General features: G+C 46.0%; 1 protein-coding gene across 1 annotated transcript in view; it reads right to left on the reverse strand.

The window, feature by feature from the left end:
• Positions 1-2456: 2456 nt before the first annotated feature.
• The window catches only part of SDK2 (sidekick cell adhesion molecule 2), a gene marked incomplete at its 5' end in the record, with an annotated part of 107001 nt that continues 93761 nt past the window's right edge, over positions 2457-15696 (reverse strand). The window contains 5 exons of the mRNA XM_015417197.1: positions 2457-2810; positions 10698-10824; positions 10960-11098; positions 14744-14884; positions 15042-15206. Of these exons, the coding sequence (XP_015272683.1) occupies positions 2457-2810; positions 10698-10824; positions 10960-11098; positions 14744-14884; positions 15042-15206 (926 nt within the window). The remainder of the gene's footprint in view (positions 2811-10697; positions 10825-10959; positions 11099-14743; positions 14885-15041; positions 15207-15696) is intronic.

Consider the following 15696-nt stretch of genomic DNA (forward strand, 5'->3'; position numbering starts at 1 on the left):
CTGTTTGCTGTCAAAGGGAATTACATAAGTAACACTTTTTCTCACACACTTCTAACGGGCCAGGTCAGCTCTTAGTTATTGCTTCATAATCTTTGCAGACAGTAGCTACCTTGGTTGGCAAAATGCTCAGGTGGCATTCTTAACATTCTGTTCACAACTAGGGCATTAAGATTTCTATTTTAACCTCAGGTGAGAGCTGTGATTCTGAAAAGTGACTGAAAATACAGCCCGGAAAACTAGGTCAGTCTCCCTAGCCCAATAACACTAATGGATGATTCAAAGAAAGCACAGGAGAAACAATGCAGCCAATTATGGAGTTACGCACGCATCCCAAAATGTGCAGGGATTCTGGGGCAAATAAACCTATGCTGAGGAAAAAGCTTCTCCACCTACTTTTTAAATTCAGTTAGGCTCTGGTCAGTCACCATGTCAAATGACTTTACACCTACTTTTACCATCATCATTAAACAAACAATTTCCTGGGATGTGCTCTTGCTGAATCTTATGGCTGGGTTAAGAAATAGAGTTTATAAATTAACTGATGGCCATCACAGGACAATTCATAAAAGAAACAGAATAAAAACCCCGGAAGCAGTTCAAATTGCATTTTGACTCTTTATTAAAAGGACCCGATGTGCCAGGCTCAATCCTTTGTAACCAGGCTCTGAAAACAATGTGCAAATAAAGGCATGGGTGAGGTGAGAGGGTTATATGGATATAGATTCTTAGCACTCGCAGGAAAGAAGGTAACCCACCTGGAGCACTGTGCTCATTATTTTTTTGTTCCCTCCTTCCTCCCATAATTCCTGGACTCCGTTGCTCTAAACCATAACTTCCTTAGAAAAGAAAATGGCCTCCACCCCAGATCTGGGGACTCAGTAGGCACTCTGTGTTTGTGTGTATTCTGCTAGGCCCCAAAGAAACAAAAATAACTCCCCCCCTGTCCCCCATACTTTTGTGCTAAAATAGAATTTTTATAAAGGAAAGGAAAAAAGAGAGAGGCTACCACTTTCGACACAACACTTCATCAGCACCCACCTGTTCCACCTCCCTCTCCCACACTAATGTTTGTGGTGGGTGAATAATTATAAAAATAACCTATATAAAAGGGGAATGGGGACAGACTCTCCTTTTATATGGAACTGAAGAGAACATTTAGTTTGGCTAGCAGGAAGAGAGAAAATGCTGCAGTGAGGCATAAATAAGCCCCCCCCCCATTATCCATTCTAAAGCCAGCACCAAGGGGCCGTGCAGCATTTAAAAGATCAAGTTTATATCTTTTCCCTGAAGACCTCCTCAAATTGCACTTGAACTGGATTGGGACGTCCTTCCTCCCCTTCCTCTCTCCCTGTCCAATGAAGTGAAGGGGGGGAAAAAGGAACAGAGAAGAAATCAGAATGCTGAGAGACCCTCCAGCCATGTGGGATGGCTTCTGCCTGGTGGCAGCTCTCCCTCCAAGTAGGGGCAGGCACTTTTCAGTGAGGTGATACTGATAGTGTTTTTTCTGCCCCAGGACAGAACACTGGCTCCTTTGAATCTTGCACCTGCCTCCCAGCCCTCCTCAAATGTACTCTCCTAGCCTCACATCAAAATGCACAAAAGGAAACCGCACTGTTTCTCTAATCAGCACCATTCATCTTGGGTAACTTTTGCAAAAAGTTCTGAATTGTAGTGGAAGAGCAGAATGGAGGCAAAACTAGTTCCGGGAGGAGGTGCCGTTTGCCCTCTGCAGAAACGGTAATAACACACTCACGATGACTACTGCAGTTGGAATTCTCTTCAGTGTCACACTGGTTCACAAAGACTCCCACCGTAGCATCGCCGTGGGTTGGTTTTGGAATCGTCCTTTCTCATTGGCCAGCTGTTAACTGCCTGGCCCGTGTTCTCCCTGACCAGTGTATTGCACACCACGCTAGCAAGTGCTGCATCTAGCTTCCTGGAGCACTGGCTGCAGTGGCTCACCTGGCTCATATTTATGACTGGTGGAGCCCTCACCCGTTCCCCTCCGAGGAAAACTTTGGCTGGAGAAAAAATATTCAAACTCAAAGCAACTACTCTGAGAAACATTGATTCACAATTCCTTTCTCTGTCTAGAACTGTGACCTGCAAGGAGGTGGTCAGCAAAGCCAGACATTGTCTTGGCTTTGGGGGCTCCCAGTCTTTACCCTGTTGCCTTCCTTCTGCTCTAGGCCTGCCAAGAGGCTTGTGCCTCCCGTCTTGTTCCAGGCACACATTTACAAACCAGTAATTCCTTTGAGCAATTTGCAATACTAGAAGCAGCAGCAGTAAATGATTCCAAACTCAACTAAGACTGATTGTCTCCCACATGATCTTCCCTTCACCTCCGAAAAAATAATAATTCTGGACCAAAATGTTTGTCGTTGTTGTTGTTGTTAAATCCATTATTTTTCTTCTTAACCATTTTTTCTCTCTTTTTCTTCTTTCCTTTAAAAATGTCAAACAAAAGAAGAAAATCCAGCAATAGGGGCTCTGGATCCAGGGGCAAGGCTACTGGGGGGTCGGTAAAGGGTGCTCTGCTGGCTCGGAGGGTTGACTGGAGTTTGTGGTGTTGGAGTCCTACTAGTTTTGGGTCGGAAGAGGCTTCCTTGTTGAGTGCTGGTGCTGTTGGACATTGGGCAGTGGTCAGGGTCACCAGAGTCGCTCTCTGTGTAACTGTAAGCCTGAGCTCTGGAGATGCCTTTCTGTTGACGCCTCCATGAATTGTAGTAAGTAGGGTCACTGATGTAATGGTTGACAAAGGAGTGGGCTTTTTGCTGGTTCTGATCCACTTCGTATTCACTGTCGCTTCCCTGTGGAGTATGATAGAAAGACCACAAGTTTAGTGAAGCGTTAAAGCATGCAGAAGGCTATCGGCTTGGTGGGCCGATGCTCCTAGAGATGTGTGTGTGAGGCAGGCCACCCTCTCTTATCCCACACAATATGTCTGCCATTCTTTGCCTCTGCAAAAAGGGGAAAAAGACCAAAAAACGAGGCTTTCCCCGTTCTCTCATTCTCAGCCATTCACCAACATACTTTTTATCTGCCTCCCATCTTCAACTATACTTATTTATTTATTTCACTTATACCCAGCCTTTCTCCACAGTGGAGACCAAAGCAGCTTACATTATTTCCTCCTTTTTATTGGCACAACAACCTTGTGAGCTAGGTTAGGCTGAAAGTATGTTGACTGTCCCTAATCACCCAGTGAGCTTCCGCAGCAAGATGGGAACCTGAAGCTCTAACCACTATACCACACTGGCTTTCATAAGGCAGCTGCTGTTCACCAGCAGCAAGCAGGCAGGTCTAGTTGAGTCATGCAAGTTGGGTGGTATCAAGTCACCCAGAGGTTGGTGTCAGGTCTAAGGTTGCCATCCTCCAGGTGGGACAAATGAACTCCAGACAACACAGATCTATCCCCCTGGAGAAAATGGCTGCTTTGGAGGATGGACTCTATAGCACAATCTCTAGCTGAGGCCTCTCTCCTCCCCAAACCCCAGCTTCCTCAGACTCCACCACAAAATCTCCAAGAATTTCCCAACCTGGAGCTGGCAATCCTAGCCCCATACCTGGCCCCAATGAGTCCTCCCTCAAAGGCTAAAATAGGCCTGGAAAGGGCCCTGCCCCCTCTCCCTGCCTTTTACTGACAGAACAGAGCCTGGCATACTGTGGTTGCCTAGCAACAACCACTGAGGGAATGTGTTGCTTAAAGCTACAGGTGCTCCTTTTATCATTTTGGGTTTTTTTAAACCCCCCAATCTTGCTCCTTTATAGATTTCACATTTTTTTTGCAAAACTCAGGTGTTTTTCAAGTTTGTAGAAAGGTCTGTCTTAACCATTCAGAAGTCTAATCACCGTATTTAAGTATCCTCAGATTTAGCTGTCTTAACTATTAGTATACGGATTATTTGGCAGATTTTAAAAAAATCTGTTGACAATCCTAATGTGCACAAATCACGGCACCATTCTAAGAGGAACTGCTGCATTTTCATTTGTCATGTTTTTCTTCCATTGTAGAATTCAGTAGCATACAGAGGGTCTCTTGGAGGTCTTCCAACCAGACACTGGCCAAACCCAGACCTCTGCTAAGCTTCAGCAAAGTTGCTGTATGAAGTACCTTCCACTCATACCCTGTTGGGACTCTTTCTTTATTCACTCCTCAGAAATATGGGAATTACAATGTTTGTTGCATGTTCCAGGGTTATGTGAGATACAAAGTACTTTGGATGGGAGTGTGACAGGAGGAGCATAGCAGATTTCAGCAGGAACAGGAAAAACAGGAAATAAAACAGTTCAGCACAGGAATGGATCCCCATTTCTTTATCAGTGGGGGGGAAATGACAAAACGAATTAGAAGAGAATACTAAGCAGCCTTACTGTTTGCCACCCGATTTAAACTTGATTCTGGCAAGATAAAAGGAGTTACTCCATGGGATCTTGCCCTTATTCGAACTGGGCTCCAATCTGTACAGAGCAGCTATGGTTGTGATCACACGCAGAATTAGCCACGTCATAGGCATGAATGCTGGGCAGATTTTAAGGGCGTGATCACACGAGAACATCTGCCAAGCGTCCTGCACTCATCGGCAACCCGTTTTGCTCCGCCACAGTAGCAAGGTAAAAAGACACCAGGGAAAGTCCGGTAGCAAACGGGTTGCTACGGGCCAGGAACGGACTTTCCCCTGTGTGATTGCTCCAGCACGCTCCCATAGCGTTGGGATGGTCTGAGCAGGCCATCCATGCCATGGTCTGACTCCATGCCATTGTTCCCCCCCCCTTTTGGTATGCGCATCATCGCACACTGCATAGGGAGCACTCAGTGCGGACATGCGAATCATCGATCCCTCATTGAAGCGCACCGGAAACACGCAGCACACCCCCCCTCGATTCACCCGTGGTTGCATCTGATCACACAGTGGCGAGCTGCCCCCGCAGCTCCCAGGGACTGTGTGATCACGCAAATGCGGGTCAAATTCCTGCAGAGCAAATAGCCTCGCTTCCCTCCCACTTTACCTCGCACCTGTGACCGCAACCTATATGTGCTTAGCTGTTGTGCCAGTGCAACACCTTTCCAAACTACAGATATCTGGCATGCTAACTAAGCACACCTAGCTGCTTTGCATGTCGGATTGCTAGCTCTGGCTTGAGAAATTCCTGGTGATTTGGGGCTGGTGACTGAGAAGGATGGAGTTTAGGATGGGATATGATGCCATGGAGCTAACTCAGCTGGGATATGATGCCACAGAGCTAACCAGCCCTTCAAAGCTGCCATTTCCTCCAGGAGAAGTGATTACTGTAGTCTGGAGACCAATTGTAATCTCAGGAGAACTCCAGGCCCCACCTGGAGGTTAGCGGCCCTATTTGCACAGGTAGCAGCCGGGTTAAACAGCATGTGATTGGAGTAGAAATGAATCAAACCCACACTCAGTTACAAGTTGATGGATCTGTAGTCCTTTTCTTGCTTATATTCTCACCCTCTATATTTCACACCCTTTGAGTTTACAGGGCTCGGCTCACATAACAGCAGGGCTTTTTTTGTAGAAAAAGCCCAACAGGAACTCATTAGCATAATAGGCCACACCCAGCAGTAGAAACTCATTAGCATATTAGGCTACACCGCTAACAGCGCGGCTGCAGGGAGCCTGGGCAAGCCGGCCTTTGGAGGGAAGCACCCCGCTTGCCCGGGCGCCCCGCAGCTGGCCCTTGTACAGGCCAGGGAAGGCACAGGGAGGCATTTAAATGCCTCCCCGATCCTTCCAGGGCTCCTCCAGGCCCACCCGTCTTGGAGTCACTGGGGTGTGTGTGTCACTCTCCAGGCCTTCCCTCTGTAGCCACGCACGCAGAGATTTTGGCTGTAGTGGGCGTGGCCAACTCTGAAGCTAGCCGGAACTCCGTTCCTGTGCGTTCCTGCCCAAAAATAGCCCTGCATAACAGTCACATTATTTGATGTAAGTACAGATGATAGAAAGTCGCATAATTTTGGTTCTTAAACACTCATTGCAGTGATTAATATTTCATCATGATGAATCTGACAGTTTTATGATTTCAGAAACCTCTGAAACCAGGACTTCGGCTTGTACATCCTTGATGTGGCTACTCTCTTCTCTGTTTCCAAAAAGCATCATCAACCGATTACCAAGTACTCTGTCCAGGGAGACCTCTCCTTCCCTCTCTCCCTCCCCCCTCTCCCTGTATATATCAATTGTAGGAGGAAGAAAACAGAGCTAGCCAGGGCAGTGCAGCCTTGGCTCAGTTCCCTCCTTTCAACTGTGCTCTCTGTAATTGAATTCAGCTTCTCCATTTGTAGAAGGACAATAGGGACCATTCATGAGAACCCTCGCCCCAGCCAGGGATGCGATCAAGTGGCAGCTTTCAGCCAGTTCAGCTCTTAACAGTTCCTCCAAGGTACTCATTCCGAGGAGCAAGGGGATCTAGCCTTCTCAGCCACTGCAAAGAAATTGGGAAGCACAAGGCCAAAGTGGGCTGCACAGTACTCATCTCCAGGACAAGAATGGAGGGGAAGAAGTGGGCTGGCGCCTTGTCTCAGAGGCATGCAGGGCTATAGGCAGCAAGGTCAAAAACATACCAAAACAATTTCCAAGATCAAAACTGGGCCTTTGAACAGAACATCTGGCTTGAAAGCACAGGAACCCTTCCCCTCCCCAGTCTCTTCTATATACATTCCAAAGTGCTTTAGAGAGGAAAGTTAGAGCTGCATTTTTAAAGAACAGAATGCAGGACTTCCAGGCCTCTTGTTGCACAGTAAAAGTTTTTTTGGAAACTCGCAGCTTCCCTGGCTGCACCAAAGATCCACCCTGTCTTTCCCTCCTTTAAAAAGTAAATCTACAATGCCACAGATCAGACATCCCATTCCCATCCTCCATGTCTGGTTTTTAACCTGTAATACAGTCAGAAGCAGTACTCAAATTAAAGAACACTTCATGTTGCAGTTCTGGGAGCTCTTTTCTCTCTCCTTTATTCCATAGTTCATGTGGATTACCAGGGATCTGGAGGAATTGTGCATATGTGCTTTATGGATTGTGAGGATAAGATTCACTGCACACTTACACCTGAGTTTCCCCAAAGCCTTGCCTTTAGCCAGAGGTGTACCTAGCCTAATTGGCACCCGGCACCCAGGGCTATCCTGTCTGGTTGGGGCTATCCAGGTCAGGGCCCCTCCTCTATACGACAAAGTTATTTTCATTAATAATCATGAAATAAAACAAATAATAATAATGGCCAGAAAATAGATTCAGGTGGGTAGCTGTGTTGGTCTGAAGCAGCAGAACCCAAACTGGACCCAAAGAAACACAGACAGTAAAAATTTTCATTTTTCATATGTATAACCATGCCAGTAAAACCATTCAAATTCCAACATGCTATCCCACCACGAGAGCCAGCGTGGTACAGTGGTTGAAGTGTCGGACTAGGATCTGGGGAAGCCAGGTTCAGATCCTCACTCGTGCCAGAGAAGCTTGCTGGGTGACCTTGGGCCAGTCACAGTCAGCCTAGCCCAGACCTGGATAGGCCCAGAACAGCCTGATCTCGTCAGATCTCAGAAGCTAAGCAGGGCCGACGTGGAGGCAGGCAAGGGCAAACCACCTCCCAACGTCCCTTGCCTTGAAAACCCGAGAGGGTCGCCATAAGTCAGCTGTGACTTGACGGCAAAAAAAAATAAATATCCATCACACCACTCGTGTTCTGAGCAGGTGCTTGGAGGGACTTCTGTTCTCCATTTTGAAGCCGAAGAGCTGACCATCCCAAACATCTACAAGTCATTTTTGAGAGCTAGGAGTCTCCCTTTGTACTAACTTATACTAACTAACACTAGCTAAAGCAACACAAAACAGTGATTGCAAGCTTTTCCAGACTGGATGTTAAGAAACACACTACCCCCCAAAGAAGGTGCAAGGAAATGAAGAGAGAAAGGCTTGACTTTTGGAGAAAATGACCTGCAGGCTGGCAATTACTATAGCAGCTATCAGCATTCTGGCATGGTTGTTATAGCAGCTATAAGCATGCTGGCATGGTTGTACAATCTGTTAAGCAGCCAATCTGGGAGAAAGGGAAGTCTACCTGATCCTAGCCATTTTGCTATGCTCAGACTTCCTGTGCCCCTAGTGGCTGCATCCAGAACTGCATTTTAAAATAAAAGGAAATACATTTGGCTGGACACAGCATGACACTGGCTTCAAGCACCCCCTTCAAGGGTCTTCCTCAAGCTGCACCCTGGTCACAGCATACACACACACACACACCACACCCTTGGTACACCACTGCCTTTAACTGCAGAAGTCCAGCAGTACTACAAATACTGCACTGAATTGAAACCAAAGAAAGTCATCTTCAGTTCCATAATCTGCCAAGGATTCTTTCTGCGACCTGTGTGTAACAGTTATAAAGCCAGAGGTCATTTCGGGGGGGATCGCAGTTCCCCCGGGTGAGGTACGGGGGGCGGGGCACATGATGAAGCCCCGCCCCCTGCTTCCGGCCCTCATTCAGCCAGGAGGAGGCAGGAGAAGAGGGAGGGTAAGTTGCTTCCTCCCTGCCTCTCCCCACCCCTGCCTGCCTGGGGCCAGGGAGGGCCTTCGCGGGGCATCCTTGCATTCCCGCTGGCCTTGCAGGTCCACCGCCGGGCCCCTCATGGGGCTTGGCAGTGGAGCTGCAAGGCCAGCGGTGCGGGCGGGACCATTGGGGGCGGGGTGTGTGGCCTTATGACACACTTCCGGTGATGTCAGGGGGTGTGGCCTTATGACACACTTCCGGTGATGTCAGGGTGTGTGGCATATGCTAATGAGTTATGCTAATGAGTTCCCCTAGCTCTTTTCCTACGAAACAACCCTTGTATAAAGCCCAACCATTAATAAAATCTCTTGTCAGGCTCAACGTAGAGCTGTGGGCAGCATTATGTTTATGGAAGTTTGAGTGCTGAACATGAATGCCTTAAGGAGCATTTCCTTGTACTAGCAAATCACAGATCTCTGGCACTTCACTCATTGTACTGCTGTAGCCTCCTGCTGGGCATTAGCAGAGATAAAACCAAGCTCTGAAATTCATGCCCTCTATTGTCCAGGGCTCAGACCAGTCCTGGATGGATTTACACCTAGATGTATTTTCAGCAAGGACCCAATGCCATGACAGTAATCCCTCTGCCTGCCTAATTGCCCCAGGGTGCCAGTAGTGGTCCAGGCCTTTTGACAACAATCTCTGTTCTCAAGCAGAAGACAAAGGAGTCATTTGGCTTTAGCCTGGCAGGGATGCCAGCTCCTGACAACCCCAGAACTGCTAGTGCCTGTTGCTGCTAGCAACAGGGCCCGGGAAAGAAAGGCCTGGCTGTAAAGCTGTGTGTGCCCCAATCCTGACTTTTTGAGGCAGATGTCTGCCTGCTTCTTCTCTGCTGCTATGCAGCAGGCTCCTCTGATCCCCACCTCCTTTTCCAGAAGGATGTAGAGGAACAAATACTTTTTCAGATTTTTCACCAGGCAGGTTGGCTATCTAGTATCCTAGATCATCTAGTATTCAGGACATAGATGAACAACCTTTTCAGATTAGTGTTTTATTCAGCCTGCAGTTGGTTGCAGGCCACAGTTTTCTCCCTGCTCTATACTTACCTTAGTAGCCTTGGACACCCCCCCCCCAAATATATTGACAAGGAAGCAGAACATATCAACAAGGGTTTGGGCAATGGAGAAAGAAGCAAGGATTTTGACCTCTTTATTAAATCTGGCGTTATTACTCCATTTCCATTGACAGGATTATAAACCACAATCCCAAATACTAGGGTCAGAGGATCCTGACTTGCGTTTGCTCAGAGGCCCATACAACACCTTGCTCATGTGGCTCCCTCCAACTCTTCACTCTCTTGTAAAATACAAATACATTTGCAAATGTCATATTATAAACATCTACCTCATCCTTTAATGTGAGTTGACACCACCATCACACAAGCAACATGCCTGTCAGGGTTACCAGCTCCTGAAATGAAAACTGGAATTTCTATAGAGAGATCCCAAAGTGGGGCCAAGAGCTAAGGTTGTGGTGGAGCCCACCAGTTTGGAGCAGGACTAAGGTAGAGCCCAGAACACCCACCCACACACACAAGGAATGGGGGAGCATTTCCCCTTGCTTTTCTTTCAACGAGCCCCAAAGCTAAACACAACAGCAATGCATGGGATTTTTCAGAATGGTTGTCACCCCTAATGTGTATGTACTTCATAGAGGTGAGTGGGAACACATGGTTCCACACAGGAAAAGCTTCAGTAGACACCAGTTGTTTTTAGATGGATGTGCACACAGCATCTGCCACTCCACTATTCCGAAAACCTGTTTCTGATACTGGAGACCATTTCAGCAGCTAGAACCAGGATGCTGTAGATTCTGACAGGTGCACTGACCCAGGATTACCAGTGAAGCACGAAGTCTTGCTGTGCATGCGCAGAGCCCTCAAGCTGTAGCAGTGTGACAAGATTGTGCCACCGCATCTCATTAGACTGGGAAGTTTCTGCACACTGTAGCAAAGCTTACTGTGTCAGAAAAGTCTTCTATACCCATGACAAGTTCCTTGTGATCCTGTTAGTCCATGCTGGAGTGCCCCACACTTGCCCAATATGCTACCTGGTTCGAAATCCTGTGGCACTCTTAGTACTTTCTGCTCTAGTTTTATGCAACCACCTCAGCCCACAACCTCCAGCGTGGCTCACCTGTGAGTCAGAGATTTCTGAGGGCTTCTCAGTGAGGCTGCTGCTCTCAGCTGGGATGAGGTCATTATACTTGGTGACATCCTCATCTGAATAGTGCAGGGAGCCGGGGCTTGGTCGTGGTGGGGACCTCGGAAGAGACATGGAAGAGCTGAGATTTCATTCAGAAAAGGAAAGCATTTAGTGTGGGAGAACACCCCTCCCAAGTTAAGTGTATCCCACTCTCTTCCATTAGTTCGTCTGCTGCTTGAGCAGCCTCCAATACCTTGTGTAGATACCATTCTTCCGGCAGAAGGAATTCTTCACCGACAGGCGCCTGTTATTTAACTCCAGAGCAGGAAAACTGCTCTCATCCAGGCTGACCATCTCTCCATGGCCAAGTGCATTTGATTTGGAGTTGCTGCCTGAAAAAAGCCAGGGAAGCAGGTATTACCTCAAGGGGGCAAGGCAGCTGCTCAATCTCTTACCAAAGAGAATAAACCTCGACATTTGTTTCCTGATTGTATCAGGAAGGGCCATCTCAGGTTTAAATAATGGCAAGACAGATCAGGGGCCATAAAACAACAGAATGAAAAGAAATATTCCTATGAGACAAACAAGACCTGGAATCCATCTTGAAAGCAGCACAGACAACCTTCTGAGGCTATGTGCAGAGCAACAAAGGAAAGAAGTCTTATTAAGAACATAAGAAGAGCCCTGCTGGATCAGACCAGTGGTCCATCTAGTCCAGCACCCTGTTTCACACAATGGCCATAAGGGAGTAAGACACAGAGAGGGGAAAACAAACCTGACCCAAAAACTAGAATCAAGAACCAAAAGGGTGAGAAGAAAGTCTAATGAAGGGCCAATATTAAAAACCTAGTTAAAACTTATAATATACAAAATTACAAGTATTTATTAGAAAGACAGTGAAAAACATACATAAGGGCCCAATGAAAGCCTCGTAAAAAAGTATAGCCTAAACACAAGGGCCAATACACATGACCTGATGCGTTTCTACCCTATTGGTGCCTTCTTCAGAGGTCAAACGATATCGAGGTACACATAAATACATATTGCAGTAAGATAACCAATAAGTGAATACTGGACCAGGAAGAGGAAGGTTAAGCAGCAAGATCTAAAGACACATGACAAAGATGTTTGTGAGGCCTCAAAAGGTGAAAGTCATGTGTCTGGTGCCAAACGCACAGTTGCTGAATTAGAACATCTTCCAATTTAGGTCCTAAAAGCACCTGTGGGGCTATGAAAGTCAGAGCTAGAGTGTCCTCAAGCAAATAGCCTCCACCTTTTTGTAGATTTTATATACAGTTTATACAGTGTTTATACATTCAATGTATGCCATTTATTCACATTATATAAAGTTGATTTATTGATACATAGATAATGTTGAGAAATGTAGATACTGTATAGGAAAAATTCGCTGCAAGAAAACAAAAGATGATGCAACAATTGAGCCCATGATTCTTTATTTTCTCAAGGCAGAAGTAAAATTAAAATAAGGGCTTTCAGTTCAGAACAAGAGCGATGAGAAATTCAAAATGACGCTCCCCCATTATACACACCATCATGTGTGAAAATTGTGATTGCTGCATGTAGTTGTGCTTGGATGATAGTATACGTTTCTTTTTTAACAGCTCTGTAATCCCCTACAAGGAAAATATTCTCTATGAAACAGTCCTCCAATCCCAGAACAAATGTTATGAGTCCTTGTTTCCAAAAATCCCATGTCCCACTCCCATCCCCCTCCATCCAGTGCATTTGTCTAAGGGGAATGTCTTGATTTTCCTCACAACTAGAGTAAAGCAAACATAGCCACATTCCCTTGCCCCAGTGACCTCTCCAGTTTTGTGGCTGCCTCTGGCGATACTGGGACATGAAGCCATTTGTTCAATTGTCAGCTTGGAATGGTATCAAAGTACCCATTGGCTTTACACCCTAATTTCCCACAGTGTAAAACTTCAAAGAGGGTTTATCAAGAAAACTCCCAGGGTGCAAAGGACATTCACAGTTGTTTCTTGTATTTGTGATCCTTCTCCACAACAAAAACAACATTAATAGTTTATATATATACTTGGAAAAGGTTATTGTAGAGTTAGAAAAGATACAGAAAAGAGCAACAAAATAATCAGGGGACTAAGCAGCTGCCCTATGAGCACTGGTTAAAATGCTTAGGGCTGTTTAGCCTAGAAAAAGGCAAGTAAGGGGAGATATGATAGAGGTTTATAAAATTATGCATGGCGTGGAGAGAGTGGATGGAGAAACTCGTCTCTCTCTCTCTCTCCCATAATACTAGAGCCTGGGGTAATCCACTGAAGCTGAAGGGTGGGAGATTCAGGACAGACAAAAGGAAGTATTTCTTCACACAGTACAGAGTTAATTTGCAGAACCCGGTGCCATAGGATGTGGTTATGACCATCAACTTGGAAGGCTTTAAAAGGGAAGGGAACAAATTCATGGATGACTGGGCAATCAATGGCAACAAATCATGATGGATATCTACTCCCTCCAGTACCAAACATAGTATGCCTCCTGCTGAGGAGCAGAGGGAGGATGCTGCTGCGGTTGCAGTCTTCCTGTTTGTGGGCTTCCTAGTGGTAGCTGGTTGCTAGGGTTGCCAGGTCTCCTTGTTGCTCTGGCAGGGGGATTTGAGGGGATTTGGGGGGGTTTTTGGGGGTGGGTGGGAATGCCCCAAGCCCCTCCCCCAAGAGTGACCACCTGCCCAGCCACCCCCTCCGTTCCCTCCTGCCCATTTTAAAGGGCTTCAGCTGGTTGGTTGGGATGACATGGCCCGCCGACCAGCTGCAGGGTGTGGTCGCGGGCATGCTCGGCTCGCAAAAAGACCCTTTGAAGTCTTTCAAAAAGACCTTTTAAAACTGGGTGGGGGTGGATTGAAGGCCTGCCTAGACCTGGGGGCTGGCAACTCAACTGGCTGGTGCTGCTTTAATTCCATGATGGGTTTGATCACAATGTGCCCTATATAGCTATTGATTTGATGGCCTTTACTAGAATGCTGTGTCTCATGGTTTTCAAGACGATTCACAAGCTGGCTCAAGAGAGCACATTCTTTTCCTGTCTCTAATGAACACAGCTGTAGGATGCTTTCTCTTTCTCAGGTCAATAAACTCCAAAAGTAGAATGAATTTCAATCAAACTCCCCTCTTCCTGCAAGGCCTTTTGGTGGGAAATTTATGGTTTTACAATGCATTGACAGAAGAGAGGGATGTGCCCATCACTCTTCAGTATTCCAGTTGTGTTTTTATATGAGGCTCCTAAGCATCTGGCTGTATCCTATAGCAAGTGCAATGATTCACACCTCTTATCTTAAGATGGGCCTTTTGCTTATACATGAGAGGTCCCTGACAACTTCCAGAGAAGACCTCTTTGTTCCTTGTCACATAAACAATTTGTAGTTGAATGAAATACAATGTAACACTATCCTGCATTGGGGTCAGCCAATGGATGTATGCCAACTCAAATGATGCCCCTTTACTTGTAACCAATGAATGTTTCTATGCGTTATCATCTTTGCTTATGTCATTTTGAGTATATAGTCTTCTGCACACCATGTTTGCAGCGGAAAGCAGCTTTGGTTTTGCATGCAATTTATTGCTTAGCACTGTTTCCCCTGTTTATTGCAATAAACATCAAATAATCTTCTCACTGGACTTCCCTTGTGTGTCTTTACTCTGGCCTGGGACATACGAGCCACAATTTGTAGAACAGTATGGAAGAACATAACTTCCAAGAAGAAAATGTGATCTAATGAGTAGGAAAGAAGTTTGGAGCCAGGAGGTTTTGGGCAGAGAAGTGACATATTGGCTAGAGCTAAGAGAGTGAGAAGAGATAGATGTAAAGGCTGTGGATGACTGGAAGTTACTGAGTCATCTGCCATTGGCTCGTACTGTGCTCCTCAAGGGTTACTGCTTGGAAGCCTCCACTGAAGTCTCTCCACCATTTGAGCATTCAGAGCCCTGAAAAGGAAGCATGCCGAAATATATATATATATATTCCCCCTATCAGGGCTTTCTTGGGATCATATTGGCACCCACCTGAGTCTGACTTCTTAGCGTACTTCTTGCTTTGCCCACGGATTATAAGGACAAAGACCAGCAGGAGGATGAAGATGAGTCCCACCAAAGCAATGACAACCAGGAACCACCATTCTTCATAGAAAGGGTTTGCTTTTTGAGCTGCAAAACATCAACCAGCATAGAGCAGTCAAGAATCCTTTCCCCGCCACAGTAACTTATGGCTGATGTACAGTGCTTCCATGGCTCCAGTTCAATGAGTGGGAGATGAACACACCTGGTGTAACCTAAGGCAGTAACATACTTATTCCACCGTTACCTGAGACTGATGGGGAGGGAGCACTGGGTGTCCCATAGCCATAGTCATTGACAGCAATGACGCGGAAGTCGTAGCTGACACCTTGTTTTAAAATATCCATGCTAAAGGTATATGAGGTCACTTCCTTGGGGATGTCCTTTATAAGAATGTCCCAGAGCCCCTCATCTGGAAGAGAAAAAACAGTGTAGTCAAAATAGGAAATACACGTGTGTATGTTTATGCATACATGTACACATACACACTTTAACCCCCCCCCCCCAGAATGAGGGTCAGATTCTTGTCTGGTACAAATATGTACAACACCCCCCCCCTATAAAAAAATGTTACAAAAATTTATATGACTGGTTTGTAAGCCTGTGCACAGATTATGTAATTATTTGCAAAATTAGTATGATGGGTATACCTGTGATCCTTCATTTTTAAATATTTGGGCAAATCTTGGTCAAATAAAGTTCAAGCAACATGTGTAAACTGTATCTGCACCCACTTCATGCGTGCGTAAAAATGTTAAATCAGGCAAAGAAAGTAAAGATAAGCTAAGCAACGGGCCAATGTCCTACAATGGGACAGATAAATGTCAATGCTTTTAAACTGTCGACTGTGTATGTATATTCCAGAAAATAACTTCAATTCTGCATCTTTGTGACACAGCAAA

Source organism: Gekko japonicus, unplaced genomic scaffold (genome assembly GCF_001447785.1).
Source record: "Gekko japonicus isolate JY-2015 unplaced genomic scaffold, Gekko_japonicus_V1.1 scaffold1440, whole genome shotgun sequence".
Classification (NCBI taxonomy): domain Eukaryota; kingdom Metazoa; phylum Chordata; class Lepidosauria; order Squamata; family Gekkonidae; genus Gekko; species Gekko japonicus.